At 41.1% G+C, this 23,944-nt stretch overlaps 1 protein-coding gene across 6 annotated transcripts in view; it reads left to right on the top strand.

Annotated features, from left to right (window-relative positions):
* The window catches only part of plcb1 (phospholipase C beta 1), a 958,218-nt gene that overhangs the window by 547,366 nt on the left and 386,908 nt on the right, over positions 1-23,944 (top strand). The window contains exon 1 of one of the 6 annotated variants that reach the window (XM_063056190.1): positions 14,063-14,128. The exons of 4 other annotated variants lie outside the window; for them this stretch is intronic. Coding sequence is in view for 1 of the 2 variants with exons in the window: in XM_063056188.1 (XP_062912258.1) it covers positions 17,779-17,811 (33 nt within the window). In the remaining variant the exon portion in view is untranslated. Of the gene's footprint in view, positions 1-14,062; positions 14,129-17,731; positions 17,812-23,944 lie in introns of those variants that run through there. One more of the 6 variants, XM_063056188.1, reaches the window with a different exon arrangement.

Below are 23,944 nucleotides of genomic sequence, written 5' to 3'. Positions count from 1 at the left end.
GCCAAGATGAACATGCCTTTGACAAGGGTTGCCTTATGTGGGGAATGAGAATTGTTGTACCATCCAAGCTGAGGGCTGAAGTGTTGGAGGATCTACATGCTGGTCATTGGGGCATGGTCAAAAGGAAAGCAATGGCTCAAAGCTTTGGCTGGTGGCCTGGGAAAGACCAGCAGCTCAAACAGCTAGCCATGCACCATATGGAATGCCAACACTTCCAGAAGATGCTAAAAGCACCTTAAAGAAGAAAGGTCTCCAGAGTTGCAAGAACCTCTTTCTGCAGTCCCAGAGTCAACCCCTTCACCCACCACAGAGGAGGCCACAGAACCTGAGATTGTTTCACAGCTGCAAGTCTCACCTGCCAGAAGAACATTATCCCACAAGAGTAAGTAAATCTTTAGGCCTGAATGGGACGACTTAAAATTTACTATTCTGTGAATGTCTATCTATTAGTTATATAGTATATTATGTATATAATAGAGATGAATTCTGTATTGAGTTGGAGTTTATAGCTAAACAGGGAGGAGTGTTGTGTATTTAATATCTCAGTAATATTTGAGCAATATTTTAAATATTTTTTGATTAACCTTTGCTTGTTTGCATAATTAATTACAGGTTATACGTAAGAAGTATGTGAATTGGCATACAGCATTACAAACTATGTCATAAGTGCATGCCTCACTAAAAGTAAAAATGAAACTAAGACAAGTCCTCCTGAGCTCCTGTGTTTTATTTGGGTTAGTTTATTGTTCTAGAGTTACAAAACATAAGAGATAGAAACTGCAGCAATGCTGTAAACCTACCATTGTCTTTGTTGTAAAGCAATTACCATACACACATTATCTGAGAGAAGAAAGAGTCAGGCACAGACTTCAGAATCTCATCCCAATGTAACTTGCCCTTTTCAAGATTGAAAAAGGGAATTAAAAGAACATTTGAAAAGAAAATGCCATAATTTTATTCATTGTGAAGAGTGTGAACAAATTCAACCTTTATCTTTAATTAAATTGTCATTTTACTATTGGTAAACTTTACCCACTCAACTTCAGAACTGTCACTGTGAAAGCTTTTGAACTTTAAAAAGAGGTATCATGTAGAAATGATTTTCTACATCAATTGATTCTGATAATTTAACATCCGAAGATGGAACAAAATATGAATATCTTTTTGCTTGTGTTGTCTGTTTTAATGTCAAAGTTTTCATCATAAAAAGCTAAAGTTTAACTTACCCAGAAGATGCAAGAGACTGCAGATGGTGGAAGCTAGAACAAAAAACGAACTGCTTTCTGAACTTAGTGGCTCAAACAGCATCTGTGGTGGAAAATGGACAGTTGATGTTTTGGGTCTTGAAAGGTCTCAATCTGAAATGTAGTCACTCCATTTCCCTCTGTGGATATGGACTGATCTACGGAGTTCCTCCAGCAGTTTGCATTTGCTGAACATACCTAGTTGTTTTATAGGAGTACCAAGCTTTTGTAGGTGTTAAAGAATATGGAGCTGCCATATGCTGTTATTAGATTAAGGTTTGATTGGCTTGCCTCTGAATCCCACTCCCTTGGTGAAATGGTCCATGGATACTGCTTTTTGATAAGATCCAAATACCTTTTCAACCTCTCACAGTTATTCAAGGACATTTTCAACATCTCACTGCTGCGGGTGGAAGTTCCCACTTGCTTCAGAAAGGCAACAATTATACAAGTGCCTAAGAAGAATAATGTGAGCTGCCTTAATGACTATCACTGAGTAGCACTCATATCTACAGTGATGAAATAATTCGGGAGGTTGGTCATGGCTATACTGAACTCCAGTCTCAGCAAGGATCTGGACCCACTGCAATTTGCCTATCACCACAATAGGTCAATGGCAGACACAATCTCAAAGGCTCTTCACTCGGCCTTCGATGCTGTTTACCAACTATTGGTTAGCATTTAACACCATCATTTCCACAGTCCTGGTTGTTAAGTTATGGAACCTGGGCCCCTGTACCTACTTCTGCAAATGGATCCTGAACTTCCTAACCAAAAGACCACAATCTGTGTGGATTGGTAATACTATCTCCTCCTTGCTGACAATCAACACAGATGTACCTCAGGAATGCATGCTTAGCCTACTGCTCTACTCTGTCTATACCCATGACTGTGTGGCTAGGTATAGCTCAAATACCATCTATCAATTTGCTGATGATACAGCCATTGTTGGATCTCAGATGGAGATGAGAGGGTGTACAGGAGTGAGATATACCAACTAGTGGAGTGGTGTTGCAGTAACAACCTTACACTCAACATCAGTAGATGAAAGAGCTGATTGTGGTCTTCAGGGAGGGTAAGATGAAGGAACACATGCCAAACCTCATAGGAGGATCAGAAGTGGAAAGAATGAGCAGTTTCAAGATCTCTGAGGACCTAACCTGGTTCCAACATATTGATGCAGCTATAAACAAGGCAAGACAGTGACTATACTTCATTAGGAGTTTGAAGAGATTTGGTATGTCAACAAATACACTCAAAACCTACAGATGTACATGAAGAGGATTCTGACAATGCTGCATCACTGTCTGGTATGGAGGGGCTACTGCTCAGGACCAAAAGAAGCTGCAGAGGGTTGTAAATTTAGTTGGGTCCATCTTGGGTACTAGCCTCTAAAATAACCAGGACATCTTCAAGGAGCGGTGTCTCAGAAAGACAGCATCCATTATTAAAGACCTCCAGCACCCAGGACATGCCCTTTTCTCACTGTTACCATCAGGTAGGAGGAACAGAAGCCTGAAGGCACATACTCAGTGATTCAGGAACAGCTACTTTCCCTCTGCCATCTGACTGGACATTGAACCTGTGAATGCTACCTCACTTTAAAACTATATATTATTTCAGTTTTTGCATAACTTTCAATCTATTCAATATACATATACTTATTTATTTATTTAGTCTTCGTCTTCTATATTATGTATTGCATGGAACTGCTGCTGCTAATTTAACAAATTTCATGACACATGCCAGTGATAATAAACCTGATTCTGATTCCTGGAGGGTCTTGGATACTAGTGAGAGTTAGAATTATAAATTGGGGAGAAATAAATGTTATTTGAAGTGAAATTTCTCCTGAAAATAAGTTCAAATGTGGCATATGTATCATAATTATGAAATTGTTCTGTTTTTAAATTGTTATTAGGACACAAATGTTTGCTCCAAGCATACTTTTATGGACATTTTCACAGCTAAGTTATTTCTTAGTTTGTACCTGATGCTTCATAGGACTTTCAATGACTCTCCGAAAAAACAGGTATAATATTGTGCAAATCAAAAATGTAATTTGTTACCAACAACCTTGAGCATTGAAGATATTCCCCATCTCTGCCCCACATTTTGAAATCAACCAAAGTTCATTGAACTTTGTGCATCAGGCCCTATTTTGACTTGTGTTAATTGGAGCAATGCAAGACTCCAATAGGGGATGAGATGAGAAACATCACAGAAATAATAAGGGGCAAAGCATTGGATGGAATTAAAAATATGAAAGAGTGCAAGCCCATTTATGAAAATTCAAGTTACATTGGATGTTGTAAATCGGAAATGAAAACTGACAATGTTCGAAAGACTCAGTAGGTCAAGCCACATCTATGGAAGAAGAAACAGTTAAGATTTAAGGTTTGCAACCCTTCATCAGATATCATGTCAGCTGTGTGTGGAAGTGTTAATGACTAAAGGAGAGGGAATGGGATAAATGGAGCTGTTTCCTAGGTTGCACAGTGCTAAGATTTTGAAATTTTTATCTTTAAAATTCCTTTTTGCATTATGAATGATATATTCTGGGTGCATTTTTCCCAATTTACTTTTAGCTATTGTCACAAATTCGAACTAATTAATGACAAGTTCTATAGGAGCTATAGAACTTGGCATTAGGAAAAATATATATAGATTCTTAGAGTCATAGAGCAATATAGTATAGATACGGGCTTCTTGGCCCAATGAATCCATGGTGTCCACACAGCTCGTTGCAATTTCCTGCGTTCGGCCCATGTTCCTCCAAGCCCTGCCTCCTCCGTGTACCTTTCCAAGTGTTTCTAAGTGATGTTATTGTACCTGCCTCAAACACCTCTAGCAGTTTGTTGCATATACTCTCCATTCTCTGCACGAAAAAACTCGCCCCTCAAGTCCATTGTGATTCTTTCTGCCCTCGCCGTGGACTTCACTACCCTGGGGAAATGAATGTTACTGGTCACTAATCAATTTCTGTCATAGTTTTAAACATTTCTATAAGGTCAGCCTTCATTCCCGTACATTCCAAAGAATAAAGACTTAGCCTGACCAGCCTCTCCCAAAAACTCAGGCTCTCTTGTTCTGGGAACATTATTTTATGCACTCTTTCCAGTATAACTGCATCTTTCCTACAACAGGATGACCAAAACTGGAAACAGTACTCCAAGTGCGGCCTTACCAATCATTTATACACTGCAACATAATGTCCCAACTCCTATATTCAGTGCTGTCACAAATGGTGGCCAGTTTGCTAAAGGCCATTTTCACCATGTCTATCTGTGATGCTGCTTTCAATGAAATATGGACTTGTACTCCAAAATCCTTCTGTTCCATTGCACTCTCTAATACCCCATCATTCATAGTATGTCCTGTGCTGCTTTGACTTTAAAAAATGCATCACCTCACACTTATCAGTGTTGAAATCCATTTGCTTCTCCTCAGCCACTTCTCTAATGGTTCAAGCTCCCCTAGTAATTTATAACCATTTTCACTTTCAACAACATCTCCTAATTTCCTGTCATTTCTAAATTTACAGATCAAGCCTTGTCATTCACAGCCAGATTATTTCTTTAAATAATGAATAACAAGGGTTCCAATACTGACCCCTCTGGCCCACCACTGGTCAGTGGCCTCAATTCCAAGGAACAACCTTCAGCCACCGCTTTTGGCTTCCTCCCTCTGAGCCAATTTTGAGTCCACCTAAATAGCTCTCCCTGGATTCCATGGGACCTAACCGTCCAGACCAGCCTACCATGTCAGGTCTTGTTGAAGGTCTTGCTAAATTCTTGTAGACAATGTCCGCTGCCACACCCTCATTGACCTTTTTGGTTACTTCAAAAAAAAAACTCTAGAAGGTTCATCAAGCACGACTCTTACTTTTAATATAGCAATAGAACATTTTGGGATTATTCTTAATCTTAGCTGCCAGATCCATCTGGTTGTCTCTCTTTGCCCTCCTGATTTCCCTCTTAAGAGTATTCTTCATCATTTTTGTAGTCAGCCAGGAATTTGTACTTCCTGACTGCCACTTTCCCTTAGAGGAGTCACTATATATTGACTCAGGAAAATTTCCTAGACACTTTTCACAAATTTTACACTGTCTAGTCTCTTAACACTCTGGATGGCCCAGTCTTTTCTGGGGAAATTAAAATCTCCCACGAATACCATCCTATTATTCTTACAGCTATGAGCAGTTCCTCTGTGCACCTGTTCCTCAAGTTCTTGCTGACTATTGGGGTGGGGGTCTGTACGGCCTTGCTGGATGATCCCCGAAGAATGTCATCCCTGAGAACTGCTGTTGTGTTCTCCTTGACCAAAGAGTCTATGCTACCCCTTCCCTTGCTTGCCTGTACCTCTGTCACACCTGTAACATCTATATCCTGAAATATTGAGCTGCCAGTCCTGCCCTCCTCTTAGCCATGTTTTTGTCATGGCTGTAACATCCCACTTCTCAAATTTAATCCATTCTGTGAATTTCTTTACCTTATCTGTTAAACTTCAAGCACTGAAAAAAAATGCAGTTGAACTGAGTCTTCCGTTACCTGCCTTTACTGTGTCCCTGGCAATCCTGATCACTGAACTTACTGTAGCTGACTACAGTTTTATCCCGTGACTTGCTTTTGTTCAGGGTCTCATTTGACTGCCAATCTAGCCCTCCCCTAAAGCACTAACATATTTCCCTGCAAGGACATTACTGCCTCTCCGGTTCAAGTTCAACCTGTCCCTCTTGTAAAGGTCACCACTACTCCAGAAGAGATCCCATTGGTCCAAGAACCTGAATCCCTGTCTCTTACGCCAGCTCCTCAGCCATGAATCAACGTCCTTCTTCTTAACCTTTTTCCGAACTCCTTATATCCATTCTGCAGGACTTCATCACTCGTTCCACCTATGTCATTTGTCCCGACATGTACAACAACCTTAGGCTGTTCACGCACCCCTCGAAAAATTTCTGCCGCCTCTGAGAGGCACATTACAGCCTTATACTTCTCTGTAACATTCACAAGGTGATTCACAGATTAAGCCTCTTTCACAGCGATCTTATCAAACTGTTCAGGTTTAGTTCCATTTTTCAAAAAGTAGGCAAAGCAGTCACGATCAATTGGACACTGTGCCAAAGGCTTTGTGGAGGCATGTCAGCACAGACACAAAAATTCTGTTGTTGGAGTGCTTCACTTAGTATCCATGCTTGGTTTCAGAGTGTCCGAGTGGTTTGTTGAGGAGCTCTTTGTTCCACAAAAAATGAGCTCTTTGTTCCTCTTTGATCAACTCTTTGTTGGACAGTTGGGAGTTCAAGTTCCTTCCAAAGATTTGAGCATAACTATGACGGCTGGCAGACCAGGGCAATTGTAATGGAATACTCTGGGAGTAACAGCACCTGGGATAAGGCAAACCATAGTCCGACCTGCTTTTGCAGGTGAGCTTAAATGATTCCAGGCACTTTCTGAACAAAGAGTAGGGGGTGTTGTCCCCAGTATCCTGGACAACCTTGCACTTATGCTTAGCTGCCTCTGTCCGGAGGTTCATTCGTGTCATTGCTTGTTAGAAGAAACAAGAACCTGAAAGCACATGCACCAGGCTTGAGGGCAACTTCTATTCTGCTGTTATAAGACTATTGAACAGTGCCCTTGTACGATATGATGGACTACTGGCCTCATAATCTACCTTGGCATGGCCCTGCAAAGCACTTCCTCTGTAACTGTAACATGTTATTCTGCCTTCTGTTACTGCTTTTCCCTTGTACTACCTCAATGTGCTGATGTGAAATGGTTGGCATGCAGAACAGTTTTTCACTCCACCTCGGTATATGTAATAATAATCCAATTTACCATCTTAATTTACCAATTTTATATTCCATCAACAAATAATAAGGTAGTCAATGATGCATGAAGAGTACAATTGCTTTACAAGGATCAATGAGAAAAGTAGATTTACACCCTGATGCATTCTTTCGGCCCAAGACATCGCTATTTCCTTTCTCCCATAGATCAATGATTTGAATTATGTGTCTGTGATTTATGTCCTTCAGCACATTGTTGTTCTGGGTTATAACTAACATCGGCATATATGGTTTTCAAGTGCCAAGGGAAGAGTTGAATCACCTTGTTTGGCAGAGTTGGGCCTTCTGTGAACTGCAGTTCTTTATTACGTACTTTGTTAAGGTAGCACATTGGTGCTTCCACTCCTTGTGATTAAGAACGCATTTCAAGTCTAAGTTCCCCCTCTAATGGTGGAATATTCTGTTGCAGTGACTGGGAGTGTGGGTGGAAGGAGGAGGATGAATTGTACCATGGGATGTACATTAGTATACCCAAGTGATGCTTTAAATACACCCTTTCTCTGTACTGTTCATCAGCCTGGACTCCTGAAAGGTCTGAATCACAATCCCAGGCAGCTAGTTATTATAGATAATGTATCATGGTTACAATGTGATGGCATACAAGGGTGAAAAGGACGATGGGAGTACCTGACACAGGCAACATAATAATAATGTTCTCACTGTCATTTCCTGGCAGCTGATGTCTCCGTTTATTATTCTGCACAGTAAATATGCCATCAAAATCGATATAAAAAGCATTGTTTTGTATTTGGTTTTGTGTTCAGGTACATAGTAAGCAGTCACTCAACCAACAAAGGAACTGTGCATTCGCAAAAGCACATTTATCACTTCACGTTTCTAACTTCGGTTTACGAATAACATTAATGTACCCTTTGCACGTCTGAATGAGGCAAGTACTTTCTTTGGATAAAAAGCTTTTTAAAATTGGTTACACATGATCTAACTAAAGAAAAGCATTTGACATTCAATGATTATCCAATCAGACTTGCATAAATATTTGAAAGGGTAAAATTTGCTGAGGGAGGACGAATTACAAAGGTCTTTTTGGGTCTTAGGAGGAAACAAATAGTCCAAGAAATAGGACTTGAATTTGGTGCAGGTTGTAGGGGTGATGGTGATGGGGAGGGGGGAGTGTGATTGATGGGAGTGTGAAAAGAATAAAGTAGATTAAAGTAAGGTGATTGATAATCAGCATGTGCTGGGGCCGAAGGACCTGTTTATAGAAAATCTATGTATGAAGAACACAAGATGCCATGCATGTTGAAGGGATACTTTGAAATCATGGATCAGGCCCTTCGGTGTTTCAACAGTGCACTTGATTTTGAGAAAAAAAGCTAATTTTATTTGGCAATTTGTTCCATTGAACAATGGGACAATGAAATAAATTTTAGTTACCTTGTGTTGTTAAGGGTTGAATCATGCACCATGGCATGAAACCTTTAGTAAAGGGAGCAAATTCCAGATGTAACTAGCCAAGGTAGGAGTGGAAGTGATCAGTGTAGTGGGTGACAGAGAGCTGGGAGCAGCCTATTGTTTCAGTGTGTTGCCCAGTACTGCTGTTCTGATAATCCTCTCTACATTTTGGAAGCCCAGCGCTTTGATTCTTTCTTTCCTCCCAATGGCCTCTCCTATTTGCCCGATGATTAGTGACCGTAAACCAGTTTATGCAGTTTGAATAAGACAAGCAGTGCAGCAGGGTGGTAACCATGAGCTAATCACATCGGGGCACAAGATCACACATCCACTACATACTACACCCTTTAACTATCCATTTACAGTATTTCTGACTGTGATCAGTCTACAGCGGATCAATAGTCTGTGGGCACTAAATTTATGGAAGAATTAAAGCAGAGATGTGGAATCACACAATGGAGAAACTGAACCTTCAGTATACCAAGTCCGTGCCGAACATCAAGTCCCCACTTACATTAATCTTACACTAATCCCATTTCCCCCTTGCCCTCCACCCATACACACAGACACACACACTTCCATTAACTCCAGGATGCTTTCACTCACTTACACACTAGAGGCAACTTACACTGGCTAATAACCATGAAATCTAGAACATCAGTGCACACTGGTGGTAACCCAAGTGTTCACAGTGAAAATGTGCAAACTGCACATGCTCAGCACTGGAGCTCAGGACTGAACCTGGGTTTTTAGTAGTTCTACCAGCTGCATCTCAGTGTTATTTCACCACCACCCCAGACCCCAGATTATTTTCTTGTATCTCCAGAAGGTGGTGCTCATTGAAAAGCTGACAAGGTGGATCCACACTTGACTTTCGCAAAGTTTTTTTTGAGCATTGACTATGGCATAGCTCACGTAGCTGACAGCCAAGAGACATGAGGTCGGATTAGTCTGCATGGTGTTCATCAGACAGGTTGGTTGATTTGGTTCCCCAGACAATGAATTTTCTATGACTGTAAGATTTATTCTGACTATAATCATGTGTGCATCTCACTCCAGATCTAAGGCAAAAGAACAGCCTCTATTTATGAAGTCATTTTGGACTTCCAAATCTCCAAAAACCGTTCACAGCCAACAGAATACTGCTTTGAGGTGTGTTACTGTTGGAATGTTGGAAATTTGGCCCAGGGGAATCTTTCATCGGCAACAAAGTGATTATCCATTTGAGTGATGTTGACTGAGGGGAAAGTTAGTCTGCGACTTGGGAAAATCTCCTATTTAAGATCTTGGAAATCCAGCTAAGCAAGCAGGAACAGCCTAGGTTTAACATCTCACCTGACAGTGCCAGATGTCCTCAGTGCTGTGCTGAAGTGTTGCTCTAATCTCTGGAGGAGGATTTGCAGCTAAAAACTTATGACATGGAAACTGTAGATTTAACTCTCAGTTCCTCTAGGCAATTGATAATTAATAATAACACTATTTTACAGACATATCAGAAGTCCAGAGAGTTGGAGTGTACTTCTGAATCCAGAGTAAAACTCAATTTGAATCAGTGTTTTGCAAAGAAGCATCATCTTTCAAGAAGAAGTTGACATTGAATGTGTTGGTGAATGCATACACTGAATTTTTATAATTGCACCTCTCTTCCACGCCTGGCAATGTAAGATCAACACTTTTACGTTGGTGGCTGGCTGACAGATACAATGCTGGTATACCTGGCTGTCGCTAGCACGCTGATATAACACAGGCAATTGCCATTTGCTGATCTCATCTTTTCATTGATGTTGAGGATGCAGAAAGTACAAGTTCCTTTCTGATGGCTCAAACAAAAGCAGGGTTGGTGGAGCTTGAGCAAGTGTGGGAGAATGGTTTCCTAATCTCCTACTGTTAATTCAACCGGAGGTCAACAAAAACCTTTTTGTGACTGTGGTTTTGATATTCTCTTGGTGGAGTTATGATCAACAGAACATTACTTGCAGAACTCCAGACCACAATTCAGTGAACCCTTACTTGACACAAAGGTTGCATTCCTAGAAAACAGTCCACACCATGATCTTCTGTAACACGTGCACGTTTTCTCCCATTGAATCTCACGTTACAAGTGGAGGTGTATTTCTGTGCAAAGTTTTTCTCTCAACTGTAGTACCCCTGTGGATGTTGTGCCTAAATTAATTAACTAGAAATGAACATTGTATTGCTTGATAAAGTATGATTGGATAATCAGAACCAGGTTTATTATCACTGACCTCTTTTGAAAGATTTGTTATTTTGTGGCAGCAGTACAGTGTAGGTATAACAAATTAGTATGAGTTGTAATTAAAAAATAAAATAAATAAATAATGCAAAAGAGGAATAGCAAGGTATTATTCATGAGTTGATGGACTGTTTGGATGACAAAGGGGAAGAAACTACTCCTAAAAAAGTGAGTGTTGGTCTTCAGACTCCTCTACCTCCTCCCTGACAATAGTAATGAGAAGAAGGCATGTCCCAGATGGTAAGGGTCCTTCATGATAACTACCTTCTTCAGGATGTCCTCGACTATGGGGAGGCTTGTACCCGTGATGGTGCTGGCTAAGCCTACAACCCTTTAAAGTGTCATATGATCCTGTGCATTGGTATCTGCTTACCTGAAGGTGATGCAACCAGACAGAATATATTCAAAGTTCAAACTGCATATATGTCACCATATAACCCTGAGATTCATTTTCATGTGGGCTTACTCAATAAATCTATAGAATAAGAATCATAACAGAATCAATGAAAGACCACATCAACTTGAGCATTCAACTAGTGTGCAAAAGACAACAAAGTGTGCAAAGACAAAAAGAAATAAATAAATAAGCAATAAATATCGAAAACATGTGGTGAAGAGTCCTTGGCAGTAAATTCTTTGGTTGTCAGAACATTTCAGTGATGGGGCAAGTGAAGTTGAGTGAAGATATTATTCCCTTTGGTTCGAGAGCCTGATGGTTGAGATTCAAAGATTCAAAAAACTTTATTGTCATTCTAACCGTACATCAGCTCTGCAGGGCAGAATGAGACAGCGTTTCCCAGAGCAGTGCAATCATGACATAACAAACGCAACACTAAATAATAAACAGAACAGTAAATAGTAAAACACAACAGCCACATGTCAGTTAAAATCAAGTTATAAGTGTCCAGTGCAAGTTAAAAGTGTCCAAAGCAGAGTCAGGTAGAGCAACTATTTAGCAGTCTGACTGCCTGTAGGAGGAAGCTGTTTAGTAGCCTTGTAGTTTTAGTTTTGATGCTCCTGTAATGTTTGCCTGATGGCAGAAGAACAAACAGTTTATGGAGAGGATGTGAGGGGTCTTTAATGATGTACCGTGTCTTCTGGAGGCATCGAATCTGAAAGAGGTCTTGGACAGAAGGTATGGAGACCCCAATAACCTTCTCTACTCCCCTAACCACTCTCTGCAAGGTTTTTTGTCGACAGCACTGCAGCTGGAGTACCAGGTTGTGATGCAAAAGGTCAGCATACTCTCAACCATGCCTCTGTAGAATGTAGTTAAGATGTTAGTGGGGAGTGATGCTTGTTTAAGCTTCCTCAGAAAGTGCAATCTCTGCTGGGCCCGTTTCACAATCCCAGTGGTGTTCCTGGACCAGGTGAGATTGTCCGAGATCTGCACCCCAAGGAACTTGATGTTTTCCACTCTCTCCACTGTGGAGCCGCTGATGCTGAGGGGTGTGTGCTCAGGCTGAGGCCACCTGAAATCGACGATCATCTCCTTGGTTTTGGTGACATTAAGCATCAAGTTGTTATCACTGCACCAGCTCTATGGTGTTTGACCTCCTCCCTGTACATTGTTTCATCATTTTTGCTGATGAGCCCCACCACTGTGGTATCATCAGCAAATTTAATGATCAGATTTAATGAGGGGTACATCAATAAAATTTGCTATAGTTTTTAATGGCATACTAAATCTCCTCAAACTCTAATGAAGTATAGCCACTGGCATACCTTAATTGTGATAAGTATCAGCAGAAAATATTGCCTTGCCAGTTTCCAAGGCAAGTCTCTTTAGTAGCCTTCTGCTGTGACCTCGCATGTGTGATCCTTAACCATAGTAAACTAGTTGTTTTTTTAACATGTGTGTTCCTTTTTAAAAAAATTTTTTCAAATGAATTCGGTAAGAGTACATTTTTATTCCATATCACAAATACTTTTAGTGGTGATTTCTGAATTCCAGAAGATTGAATTTCCATTACCTGAACAACTGTAATACAGGGTGTACTATACTTTGATACATAGCATAGCTTTATCTGTAAATGCAGAAGTGATGTATATGAAAGTAAATCATTTCAGAATTAAAAGCAGAAAATGCTGGAAACACTCAGCAAGTCAGGCAACATTTATGGAGACAAAAACAGTTAATTTATTTCATGTACTCCGAAGCATACAGTGAAATACATCATTTGCATTAACAACCAACACACCTATGGATGTGCTGGGAGCAGCCTGCAAATTTGCCACACATTCCAGTGCCAACATAGCATGCCGACAGTATTCCACAGATCAACACAAGCAGCAAACAGCAGCAACAACAAAACCAAATGAAACAAAGCAACAACAACAAAACAAGCTCCTTTCCCATCCAATCCCTCCCACTCACACACCCAGGCAGACAGGATTTAAACCACAAGATAGAAAGCTCCAGGTCTCCAGTCCTTGTCCACAGATTCTCAGACTCAGAGCCATCAGGCCTCCAACTTCAGACTTCATCCATGATACCTGTTACGGGTTTGACTTTTGGGCCTCAACTTCCAGAATTGCCGAGGTCTCTGATCCCAGTGACCCTGGCCCTCATGACTCCTTCAGACCTCTACCTTCAAGCTTCGACCTTTAGGCTTCAGGCTTCAGCTTAGGCCTTTGGACTTCACTGGGTTTGACTTCCAGGCCTCAACTTCTGGACACATGCATCTCCAACCCTGGTGACCTGGGCGCTCAATGGCCCTCGTGACTCCTGCCCATACCTGGAATTTGTCACCCATTCGGACTTCCAAACCAGGGCAAGTCTCTGACCTGAGGATTGGTGGTTTCCTCAGTGCCTGCAACATGACTTCTGGGATTGCTGATGTTCATCTGTGGTGTGCTTCAATCTGGGTTTGAACTCCCGTCCATATACTACCCCTGTCCTCTTACACACCCCTTATCGTTGTCCCTAAACCCAAACTCAGCATCTAACTCCCCTCTCTGTCTCAAAACCATCCCTCTGAACCTGAAAAAAGCAACTAAGTCTGAGCAGTGACATCAACAAGCGTCACAGTTTGGTGCCACCTTGACCAGAGCATTAACAGGTCTCTAGGTCTGGGACCTTTCTTCAGTACTGGGAAAGAGAGAAAACAAGTTAAGTGTCATAGCAGAGAATGTGAAGGGGTGGGGACAGAGGAAGATTAGAATGAAAAGAATATCTGATAGGGAGATTCTATCTGATAGAACAGTCACTAACATGTTAAATTTTTTTCTCTTGTGATGCATTGTAAATGGTGAGGCTGCGGGTTATGCCAAGCAGATCAGGTTATACAAATAGGATAAGAAGCACAAAATAAACAAGGTTGCATTCGATCCTGTTGTAGCAGCATCTTTCCACAGAACTCATCTAATCTGGTGAGTGTTTTCACCTTTTCTCTATTTTTATTTCTGATTTTCCGGTACTCGCAGAACTTTGAATTTGTTAGATCACAGAAGAACTGATTTTGCTTCAGCAAGCTTTGACAAACTTCGATTCACGCACAGTGGAGAGTATCCTGACTGAATGCATCACACCCTGGTATGGAAACACCAATGCTGAAGATCAGAAAAGACTACAAAAGGTGATGGACGCTGCCCAGTCCATCAGGCACAAAGCCCTCCCTATCACTGAAGTGCTACCAGAAAAAAGCAGCATTCATTTTCAAGGGGCTCCACCACCCAGGCGATGCTGTCTTCTTGATGCTATCTTCGGGGTGGAGGTACAGGAGTCTTAGGACCCACACTACCAGGTTCAGGAACAGTTATTGCCCTACCATCAGCAGTCTCCTGGACCAGCTAGGATAACTTCAATCACCTCAACTCTGAACTGTTTCCACAACCTATGGACTTCATTTCAAGAACTTGACAACTCATGTTCTCAGTATTAATATTTATTATTTTTAGTGCACAATTTCTCTTCTTTTGCACATTTGTTGCTTACCAGTCTTTGTTATTTATATTTTTAAAGATAACTTTTATAGTATTCCTTTATTTTCCTGTCAATGTTTGCAAGAAAATGAATCTCCAGGTAGTATATGATGACATATAAATACTTTGATAAATTTACTTTGATCTTTGAACTTTGGAAATGGGATTTTAGGCTTTTGTATTAAAACTCGTGAAGATCTGTGAGTGCTGAAACTTCCAGTAATCCGTGTTTTCCTATTATCTCCAGTTTACAGGCTCATCTGCAAGGAAAAGGGAAATACTTATGCTGCAATTTAGCACTTCATGGCAAATCGCATAAAATTCCAAACTTGTCAAATCTAGTATGATCAATTGCCTATGTACACAGATTTACATTCAGAAGTCCTACAAGTTCTACAAGTGTTATGAATGGCACCTTAAGCAGATGTAGGCAATATCTGGTTCCATGAATCACTTGCCCTTCCTATCTTGTAGATTTGAAAGCCACCCCAGTTATCAGCCACATTCATAATACTTTGACAAAAGAAATCAGTTTCTGTGTGTTACGTGTTTTAAACTACAGCTGTTTAATTTAATGGCACAATTTGTTAAGTTCGTGAACTCATTAGAAATACGTGATCAGGAATGGTTCTTAATTTGAGAATGACGCAATCTGCTCAATGATACAAGCAAAGCAATTGTGCTATCTTTGTCCTTGAACAAATCTATTGTGTGAAGTCAGTGCTTATGTTAGATTGCATTGCAGTTGTTCTTGTTAATCTTTAGGATGCATAGACAGACAAGCAGCACAAGTAAACATAAGGCTCTCTTCTGAAATGAATACAGGCAATACAGTAAGGCTGATATAAAATTAGCTTCTGAGAATTGACGAATTTGCATTCCTTAAGCCTGGTACAAATTAGATCTGTTTCTTCAATTTACTCACTGAACATGAGTTACCACCAGCAATGGCAATATTTTTGTTACCCCTGCCTAACTCTGCCTGAGAAAGTGGTACAAGGCGCCATCTAGCACCACTGCAGTTCTGAGAGGCTAAACCCCAGCAATATTATTGAATATGAAGTCCCAGGATTTTGCCCTTCTGTGCTGGAGGAAAGTTGTAATTTCTCCGCGTTACGATGATGTACAACTTTGAGGGAAAGACGTAGGTAACATTGTACCCATGCACCAACAGCCCTACTCCAGGGTGACAGAAATCATGGCTTGAGAGCACAGCCTTAGTGAGTTGAGTCTTGTCTATTAACAACGATTGATTTGGTTTGGATTCTGTGGTTAATTTATATACCGCTTTTATCTTTTAAACTTTATTATTTGTCTGCAGTGAGCATTTTTAGACAAAGATAGTAATTAGTCTTGTCCAGTTGAATATGCCACTGAAGTACAAGATCAGCCAGTTTTCATTCTGTGTGCTTCAATGTAAATCTAGCAAGGTTCCTGAATAGTGACAGCAATGGAAGATCTGGCTGTCTTCCATTCACGTTCATTGTAAATAGTTGTGCCTTCATCTTTATCTACTTTGGCAGTGTCTCAGGGTTCACTTTAGTTTTGTGCGATCTGAGGTGGGAGAAGAAAATAAATTGCCACACTGGCAAACCAAAGCTACAGCTTCGGTGCAGCATAGTCATTTTGTGATGATTCTTTGTTAAGAATCCAAGGGATCTTCATGGAACAATTCTTGTTTCAGCATCCCACTTTCATTTACAGCCAGGTTATGGCCATTGTTTGGAAGAAAATCCAGATTGTCTTGAAATTTGTAGATAAAGTAACAGTTCTTTAAACAATAACAAGAGCGCAGAAGAGAGCTTATGCTTAGTTTCATTAGATTGACTCCAACATATGCTCCTGAAGATGGCAGGTTTTTAAATATAGATGAGTGGTGATTAAAACCATTTGTAAACATGTTTTTCTGCACAGTTTTGTCTAGTTTAGGACCTGATTAGTTTGGATCAAACCTCACTGCAAGTAACTGGCTACACCTCCAGGTAACCAATAAACAGTCCTTCCAAGTGTTCTGGCTTGATCAGTCCTAGCAAACACAACTTGGAAATGTGTTCAGGGCCAACAAAAATTGCTAAGTAATTCATCAATTACTGCGAAAACCAAAATGTTAATGAATTTATAGGGACTTTCAATCAGCCTAGATACAAGTGGTTGACGACATAACCTTATTAAAAACTTAATTTTGTTAATACACCCACATTTAATAAAACAGCTAGCTTGCCGTATTTTAATAGAAAAAAATACACATTTGCATGATTTTATTTAGTCCCATGACACAGATTTTACACTTGGCAGATTTAGAAATATATATTATTGGAAATCTGAAGGAGAACCAGTCAAGCATAGTCTGAAGTTTTCCAGTTGCACTTAGAGCAGATGCTGTGCCCCGCCTTTGGGTGAATCCGTTAACTAACAGTTACTGAACAGCTGGTGATGGTGAGCCTTTCAGCTGATGGAAATGGCTTTGAACATCTCAAATCCCTTGTGTGGTGTTCCAAATTAATTGATTGTGTAAATAGATCCTGGCAGTGCCCCCCCACCCCCCACGATCAGAGTTCAAAGTCATCAATGCCAACTCATATATTTTCCTTTTTGCTTCCTCTCCAAACCATTGCAGGTATTTTATCCTGTTAGCTCACAGATTGATAAAGAATATCAGTTTCAGCTTTAACTGGAATCCTATACAAATTCTCATTTCGGTAAATAGATTAGCTTCCAATCAGCTGCCCTGTCAATTGACATTGTGCAAAGTCTTGCAAATTATCTGGCATTTCGCTGAGGAAAACATGATACAAACTCGGGTACTTCTGCTTTGTGAAACTAATGTCACAGATTTGCAATCCGTAGCTTCTTTGCTTTGATATTTTCTCGAAGTATAATTGAGACTCATTTCCTGTAGCAGCATTTTGACTTCACAAGGTGTCTGAGGGGTTAATGAGGATCTCTTCTGCTCCATTCTCATTTTGGAGGAGTTCCAGCAGGATTCTGTGACGTTTCAGTGCTGTTAATGAAGACTTGAATTTCTGTTGTACCTTGGTCATCCTTGCGATGCCTCCCACGTGAGGTGCTGTGTGTTGGAAACAAGGCAACCAAATTACATGCAGCAAGCTCTCAACATCAGCAGTGTGAAGGTAATCAGATCGTGTGCATGTTTTGTTTTAGTTTTGGTGGCTGAGTGATAAATGTTGGCCAGATATCATGGAAACACCAAAATTGTTCTTAAAAATAATAGCTTTGGATAGGCATGCTCCCACTACTTTATAATCCTGATGTGCCGAGGCTGCTTTGTGCCAATGCAGAATACCATTGTACAAGAGCTAGGCTTGAATTCTGAAACATCTAATCCCAAACTGAATAATTTTTAAAAACTGCAAATGTTGCAGCTATGAATTGAAAACCGAAAACCCGAGAAACATGGGCAACTTCGGTGGAAAGAAAAACAGAGTTAATGTTTGAGGTTGAAGATCCTTTGGGAAAATGGGAAAACAAGGATGCGTTAAGTTGTTAAAGGTGGGGTTGGGGTGAGGGTACACTGGGTAAGTAAAATTAAGGGAAAATCTGATTGGATAGGTTTCATGAGATGATCCCAATGTCTACAGATAGGTTTTGTTGATTAATGAGAGCAGTTAGAGTATGAGAAAATACAAAAGCTGTGAAATGTAGTTCAGTGTTATTACTCAAACCTAAAACTAGAGAATGCTGGAAATGCCTGAGTATATTATGGAGAAAGAAGAAGTAAGTTATTGTTACAATGGACAACCTGAGCAGAACTAGACAGTTCTGACACAAATAGAAAACAAAGTGATATTGTTTTATTCATTATTGAGCACGGAAGGCTGTAATGTGCCCAGATAGAAGAGGAGATGCTGTTCTTCAAGCACATTGGCACAGTGCAGGAGTGAAAAATATATAATCACAATAAATGTCGATAGCCAGTTCAAGTGCAGAATGCTTCACTGCTAAGTCCAGCCCTTTCTCCTCTGAAATCCACACGTCTGGTTTTAAACTGATGCCACTGGATAACAATGTGGAACAAGAACTCTTGCTAATTCCAAATCAATCATTGCCAGCCTAGTTGTGGTTAACTATGTCAAAACTGATGAAATATTTAACCTGTGATCTTTCTGGTCACTAATATTCCACTTTGACTAATTATTCTGTACATCCTTGAAAACACTTTGCCGATTTAGCTGGAGTCTATAGAATGACTATTCTATTTTTCTCTATTTGCTTCTCATTGGCTATTTTCTGCTTCAGTAATTTGACACTGTGCAAAACATTTATTTCAGTTTTGTTTTCCTCTTCTATCAAACAGTATGAAATAAAACTGCATCCAATCACAGCACAGCCAAGAAATTCTTTGGCACGCACTTGCCTTCTGTCTTGGAATAAATCCAGCAGAGTCTTGTCTGAAATTCTGTTACTATTTCCCCCATTTGGAAAACAAAAGTCTATGAAGAACTATTAATAACTGGAACAACCAGAGAACTAAGAGCAAGCAGATTTAAGGCAAAATAAACCTCTCATATACCTGACTACCTTTAGTGGTTTTCTATTGCTTAAGGTGGAAGGTCTCATCAATTGGTTTGAACCCGAGCATACAAACACTTCAGGCTGTAGACTGTAGAGTTGAACAATTCAGGGCATCTAGGACAAAATAAATACACAGAAAACACACTTTCTCCTTGCTGGTTCATTGTATCCTTTGCCATTCTGAATAAGGGGGTGAATCAGGAATATAATATTTCCAGGATCCTATGTCCACCATAGATGTTCTTAGATCTTTCCAGGGTGACTATACAGAACCAAGTCAATTAAGGAGGTATTTGGGTGAGATGTTAATTGATTGTTTTCCAAATTTGATTCTATGCAGGGTCTTAAACAGCAGCTGCTGTGAAGGTAGCCAGTAAAGCTGGGTCAAGGAGAACGGGTATAAACAATGTGCCCTCGCTTCAGGTGAGGAAGGCAGGGAGAGGGCATAGTGCTTTGTGGTGCTGGAAGGGATGATGTATGGAAGGGTAAGACCATGAACACAAGTGTGGGAATATTAACATCACTTTACTGGTGGTAAAAACCTATTGAAGTTCACAAACAATTGATGAATGTGAGCTGGCATCCTAGTACAGTTTTGAATTGGGACGAGCTTATAGCAGCAGTGTTGAAGACAACTAGAATAGAGGTGTGTAGATGTCTCTTTGATTCCCTTTGTCCCTCAGATTGGAGCATTATTTGCTTCCACTGTTGTTCTCAGTTGGCTTAAGAAACCAAATTTGGATATGCAGGTGAGGCAAAAGTGTCTGACAAGGCAGTTGGTTGGTAACTTCTGAGATGGTACACTGTCACTGCCTTTTACACAGAGCTTCCATGTGCTCCCAATGTGGACTTGAGGTTCTTAATTATCCTCCACTTAAGGAAGTTGTGTGCCTGGGAGTTGGTGACGGTGTTACATCTTTTCTAGGCTGCTTTGAAAGTAACCTTGAATCTGCTCACCTGCTGTTCTGCTGGCATGATGGAGCTCTGTATCAATTGTATATTTTGTGAGTCCGGTGTCAAACACGCAAATTATGTGGTCTGAGTAAGTGTAATGAGGGTCTCATTGCTGGGAAAGTTGAATTAGAAAAGGACACCGAGGTTGGTTTGCTGATAGAATAGAAACAGAAACATAGAAAACCTACAACACAATACAGGCCCTTTGGCACACAAAGCTGTGCTGGACATGTCCTTACCTTAGAACTACCTAGGCTTCCCCATAGCCCTCTATTTTTCTAAGCTCCATGTACCTATCCAGGAGTCTCTTAAAAGACCCTATCGTTTCTGCCTCCACCTCCGCCGCTGGCAGCCCATTCCACGCACTCACCACTCTCTGTGTAAAAAAAACTTACCCCTGACATCTCCTCTGTACCTACTTCCAAGCACCTTTAAACTATGCCCTCTTGTGCTAGCCATTTCAGCCCTGGGAAAAAGCCTCTGCCTATCTACACAATCAATGCCTCTCATTATCTTGTACACCTCTATCAAGTCACCTCTTGTCCTCCATCGCTCCAAGGAGAAAAGGCCAAGGTCACTCAACCTATTCTCATAAGGCATGCTCCCCAATCCAGGTGACATCCTTGTAAGTCTCCTCTGCACCCTTTCTTTAGTTTCCGTGTCCTTCCTGTAGTGAGGCGACAAGAATTGAGCACAGTATCCTGTGCATTTCTGGGATTTTCTGGAGACTGTAGTGGTGGCATTTCAGCAATGTTTTGAGCTGCTTAAAGTTGGCCGTCCATGTCTCTGAAGTGTACTGGAGGGCAAGAATCAGAGTACACCATGAGCTTTTTGCCTGATCTGAGGTTGTAATCTTCAAACATCTCATCATCAGACAGCCAAAGGCACTGAGGCAGTGATAGATTTTATTATGAATGTCTGCCTTCATTACAGAGTGACTCACAAGTTAGGGGAAACAATCTGTATCTTCCAGGATCTTGTGATGAACATTTATTTTTGGGGCAGTATTACAACAAGGCCAGGTTGTTTAGTAAATATTTAGAGCAATACACCCAATGTGCTGGAATGGATGGGAATAAAAAATCGACGTCTTGGGCTGAGATCCTTCATTAGGACTGGAAAGGCAGGGGGAAGAAGCCATTTTGCTGCCTGCAGCAGGGGATGGGTTGACCATGACATGAAGCTCGTGGTTTAAGTGTATGCATACATAGAAATCTAGATTGCATACTGCAGCTTAATGATGGAATCTGGGGTGAACAGCTTCTCATTTGTCCTGTACCTTAGCTTCTCTCCAGTGGGAAGATTTTTGAGGGTAATTTGCAACAATGTGGTGAGAAAGTGCCTTTCTTGTTACCCAGTCTGCATTGAAATGTGCTCTGTGGTGCACCCGTGAGTAAAGATCGTGGTTTATGTACCTTCATGACAGCAAGGATGCCAACATCACCAGCATTGTGACGGGTCCCAAAGGCTTTTAGGCTGACCACCCTCCTGTCACCATCCATCTGGCCACAGCAGGTATCCCATTGCAAAAATATCATTGTTAAAAGTGTCCAGGAGCCTCGTTCTTTGAGCTGGTCATCTCTACCCCTTCATATCTCACTCAGGGTAACAAAGTTGCTGTCAAAGTATCTGTAATAGCGGTCTTTGAGGACACCAATGTTCTAGATCTTGGACTTCATACAGAGGAGCTGAACTTGCCCGCCTGTAACTCCTTTTAACAAGGAGTGGGAGTTGCATACCAGCTCACACACAGATGTGGCTGGGTAAGCTCTTGATTAAATGACAAGGGGTCCCAAGATGATTGGAGCCCAAGCTTTACTGAATAGAGATTAACGCACACACATATATCAACCCATATGTACGTACACGGTAGTGGTCTCCACTTTCCCTTGCTATGGACACTGCCTCCTCCATACTTTCCTGCCCCCCCCCACCCACCTTCTTGACACCCCACTCTATTGATCTTCAGTGGCTCTGAAACGTTATTCCTACTGTTGACTTCTCATCCCCAACCCTAACACCCATGTCCATCTCTTTTGCATCTTAACACCTGGTCCCTTTTCCCTTCCCTGCACCTGGCACTCCTTTCTCTGAACCTCTCCCCTCCAGTCTGCACACTTTTCACTCTCCATGTCCTTTCCCATGACTTCCAGCACTCTTTACCCCTCCAAAGAACCCTTTGCCCTGTCACTACGTTGTGTTACTTCAGCAACTGGTAGGTGGAAGCCAGCGATCCCTCTAATTGTTTTTACAGCCACACAGAGCCAATATTGCTCTGAGCAGGAAAGTTTTACATGGCCTGAAAACTGCGCGGCACTTTAATGAAACATTATATGTAAAAGAAAGTTAGCTGTGTGGCAACGAAGGTGCATGGGGGCATTTGAGTTACTGCTGAGCTGCACACCTGGTTTCTCTTTCCCATACTGTTCTAAGATTCATGGGAAATCAACCTCTTGCTCTGCTTTTAGAGTCACAGAGCTATACAACAGAGAAACAGGCCCTTTGGCTCACTTGGTCCCTGCCAATTATGATTCCCGTCCTGGCTAGTCCCAGGACGGGAATCTTTTAAATCTTCTATCAATGTAGCTGTCCAAGTGTCATTTAGGATAATCTTCGTACCTGCTTCAACCACTTCCTCTGGCAGCTCCATCCACATGTATACTGCCCCTCCATGTAGAAAAAATGTTTCCTATCAAGTTTCCCCTCTCGCCTTAAACCTGTGCCCTCTTGTTCTAGATGCCTTAACCCAAGAAACAAGACAGTGTACTTACCTCATCCTTGCCATTTATGCTCCCCTATCAGGTCACCTTTCAGTCTGCTGTGTTTCTGGGAATTAAGACCTACACTGTCCAGCCTCTCCCTATTACTTAGTCCCGAGGGTCCTGGCAATATTCTTGCATACCTTTTCTAGACTCTTTCCAGTTTATTAACATCTCTCCTATTGTGGGTTTTGACCAAAATTGGACACAGTATTTCACAAGTGTTTTAAAACCATGGGGCATCTTACTTTTGCCACTATCCCTAAAACCATGGTACTGGGATAGGGGCCCTTAAGAAATATAGAAACTTAGAAACATTGAAAACCTACAGCACAATACAGGCCCTTCAGCCCACAAAGCTGTGCTGAACATGTCCTTACTTTAGAAATTACCCAACGTAACCCATAGCCCTCTATTTTTCTAAGCTCCGTGTACCTATTCAGGAGTCTCTTAAAATAGTCAAGGAACAGACCACTGAAGAAACTCCAGATGGCTCCAAACATAATAAAGGCAAAGATAAGACTTTCAGCAATGACAAGATTTGCCAGATGTTATGGAGACGATAATTATCTCCTAATCTACTGTAATCATTTAGGCTCTTCAGAGGCAGTGCTGTGTAATTATCACACAGGACTAGCAGGTCAGCTGTTTTATACCACTCACCCACCAGTGCTTTGTGCTCCTGCAACATTCGTTGCCAGAAAGGAGATGTGGTCACAGGGTTACAGTAAAAGCGTTTCCGAGACCATGCTGCGCTCTGATCCTGTGTGCTTTGTATCTGACTTAATTGTGTGTTCATAACGTTTAAATGATTATTTTAAAGCTAAAATTATAGCATTTTAGAGCGAAAAAAAGACAAGGATCTCAGCAGCTCAGGCAGTGCCTGTGCAGGGGAAATGGGCAACCAGCATTTTGGGTTGAGAACCATCACCATCATCAGTACTGAAGGATAGAGAGAAGATAGTGGGCTTAAAGCGGTGAGGTGTGAGGGATGTGTAGGAGCTGGGTAGTAATGGAT

Source organism: Mobula hypostoma, chromosome 8 (assembly GCF_963921235.1).
Source record: "Mobula hypostoma chromosome 8, sMobHyp1.1, whole genome shotgun sequence".
NCBI classification, from domain to species: Eukaryota; Metazoa; Chordata; class Chondrichthyes; order Myliobatiformes; family Myliobatidae; genus Mobula; species Mobula hypostoma.
Note: the sequence above shows the minus strand (reverse complement) of the source record. Positions and strands in the feature narration are given on the sequence as shown.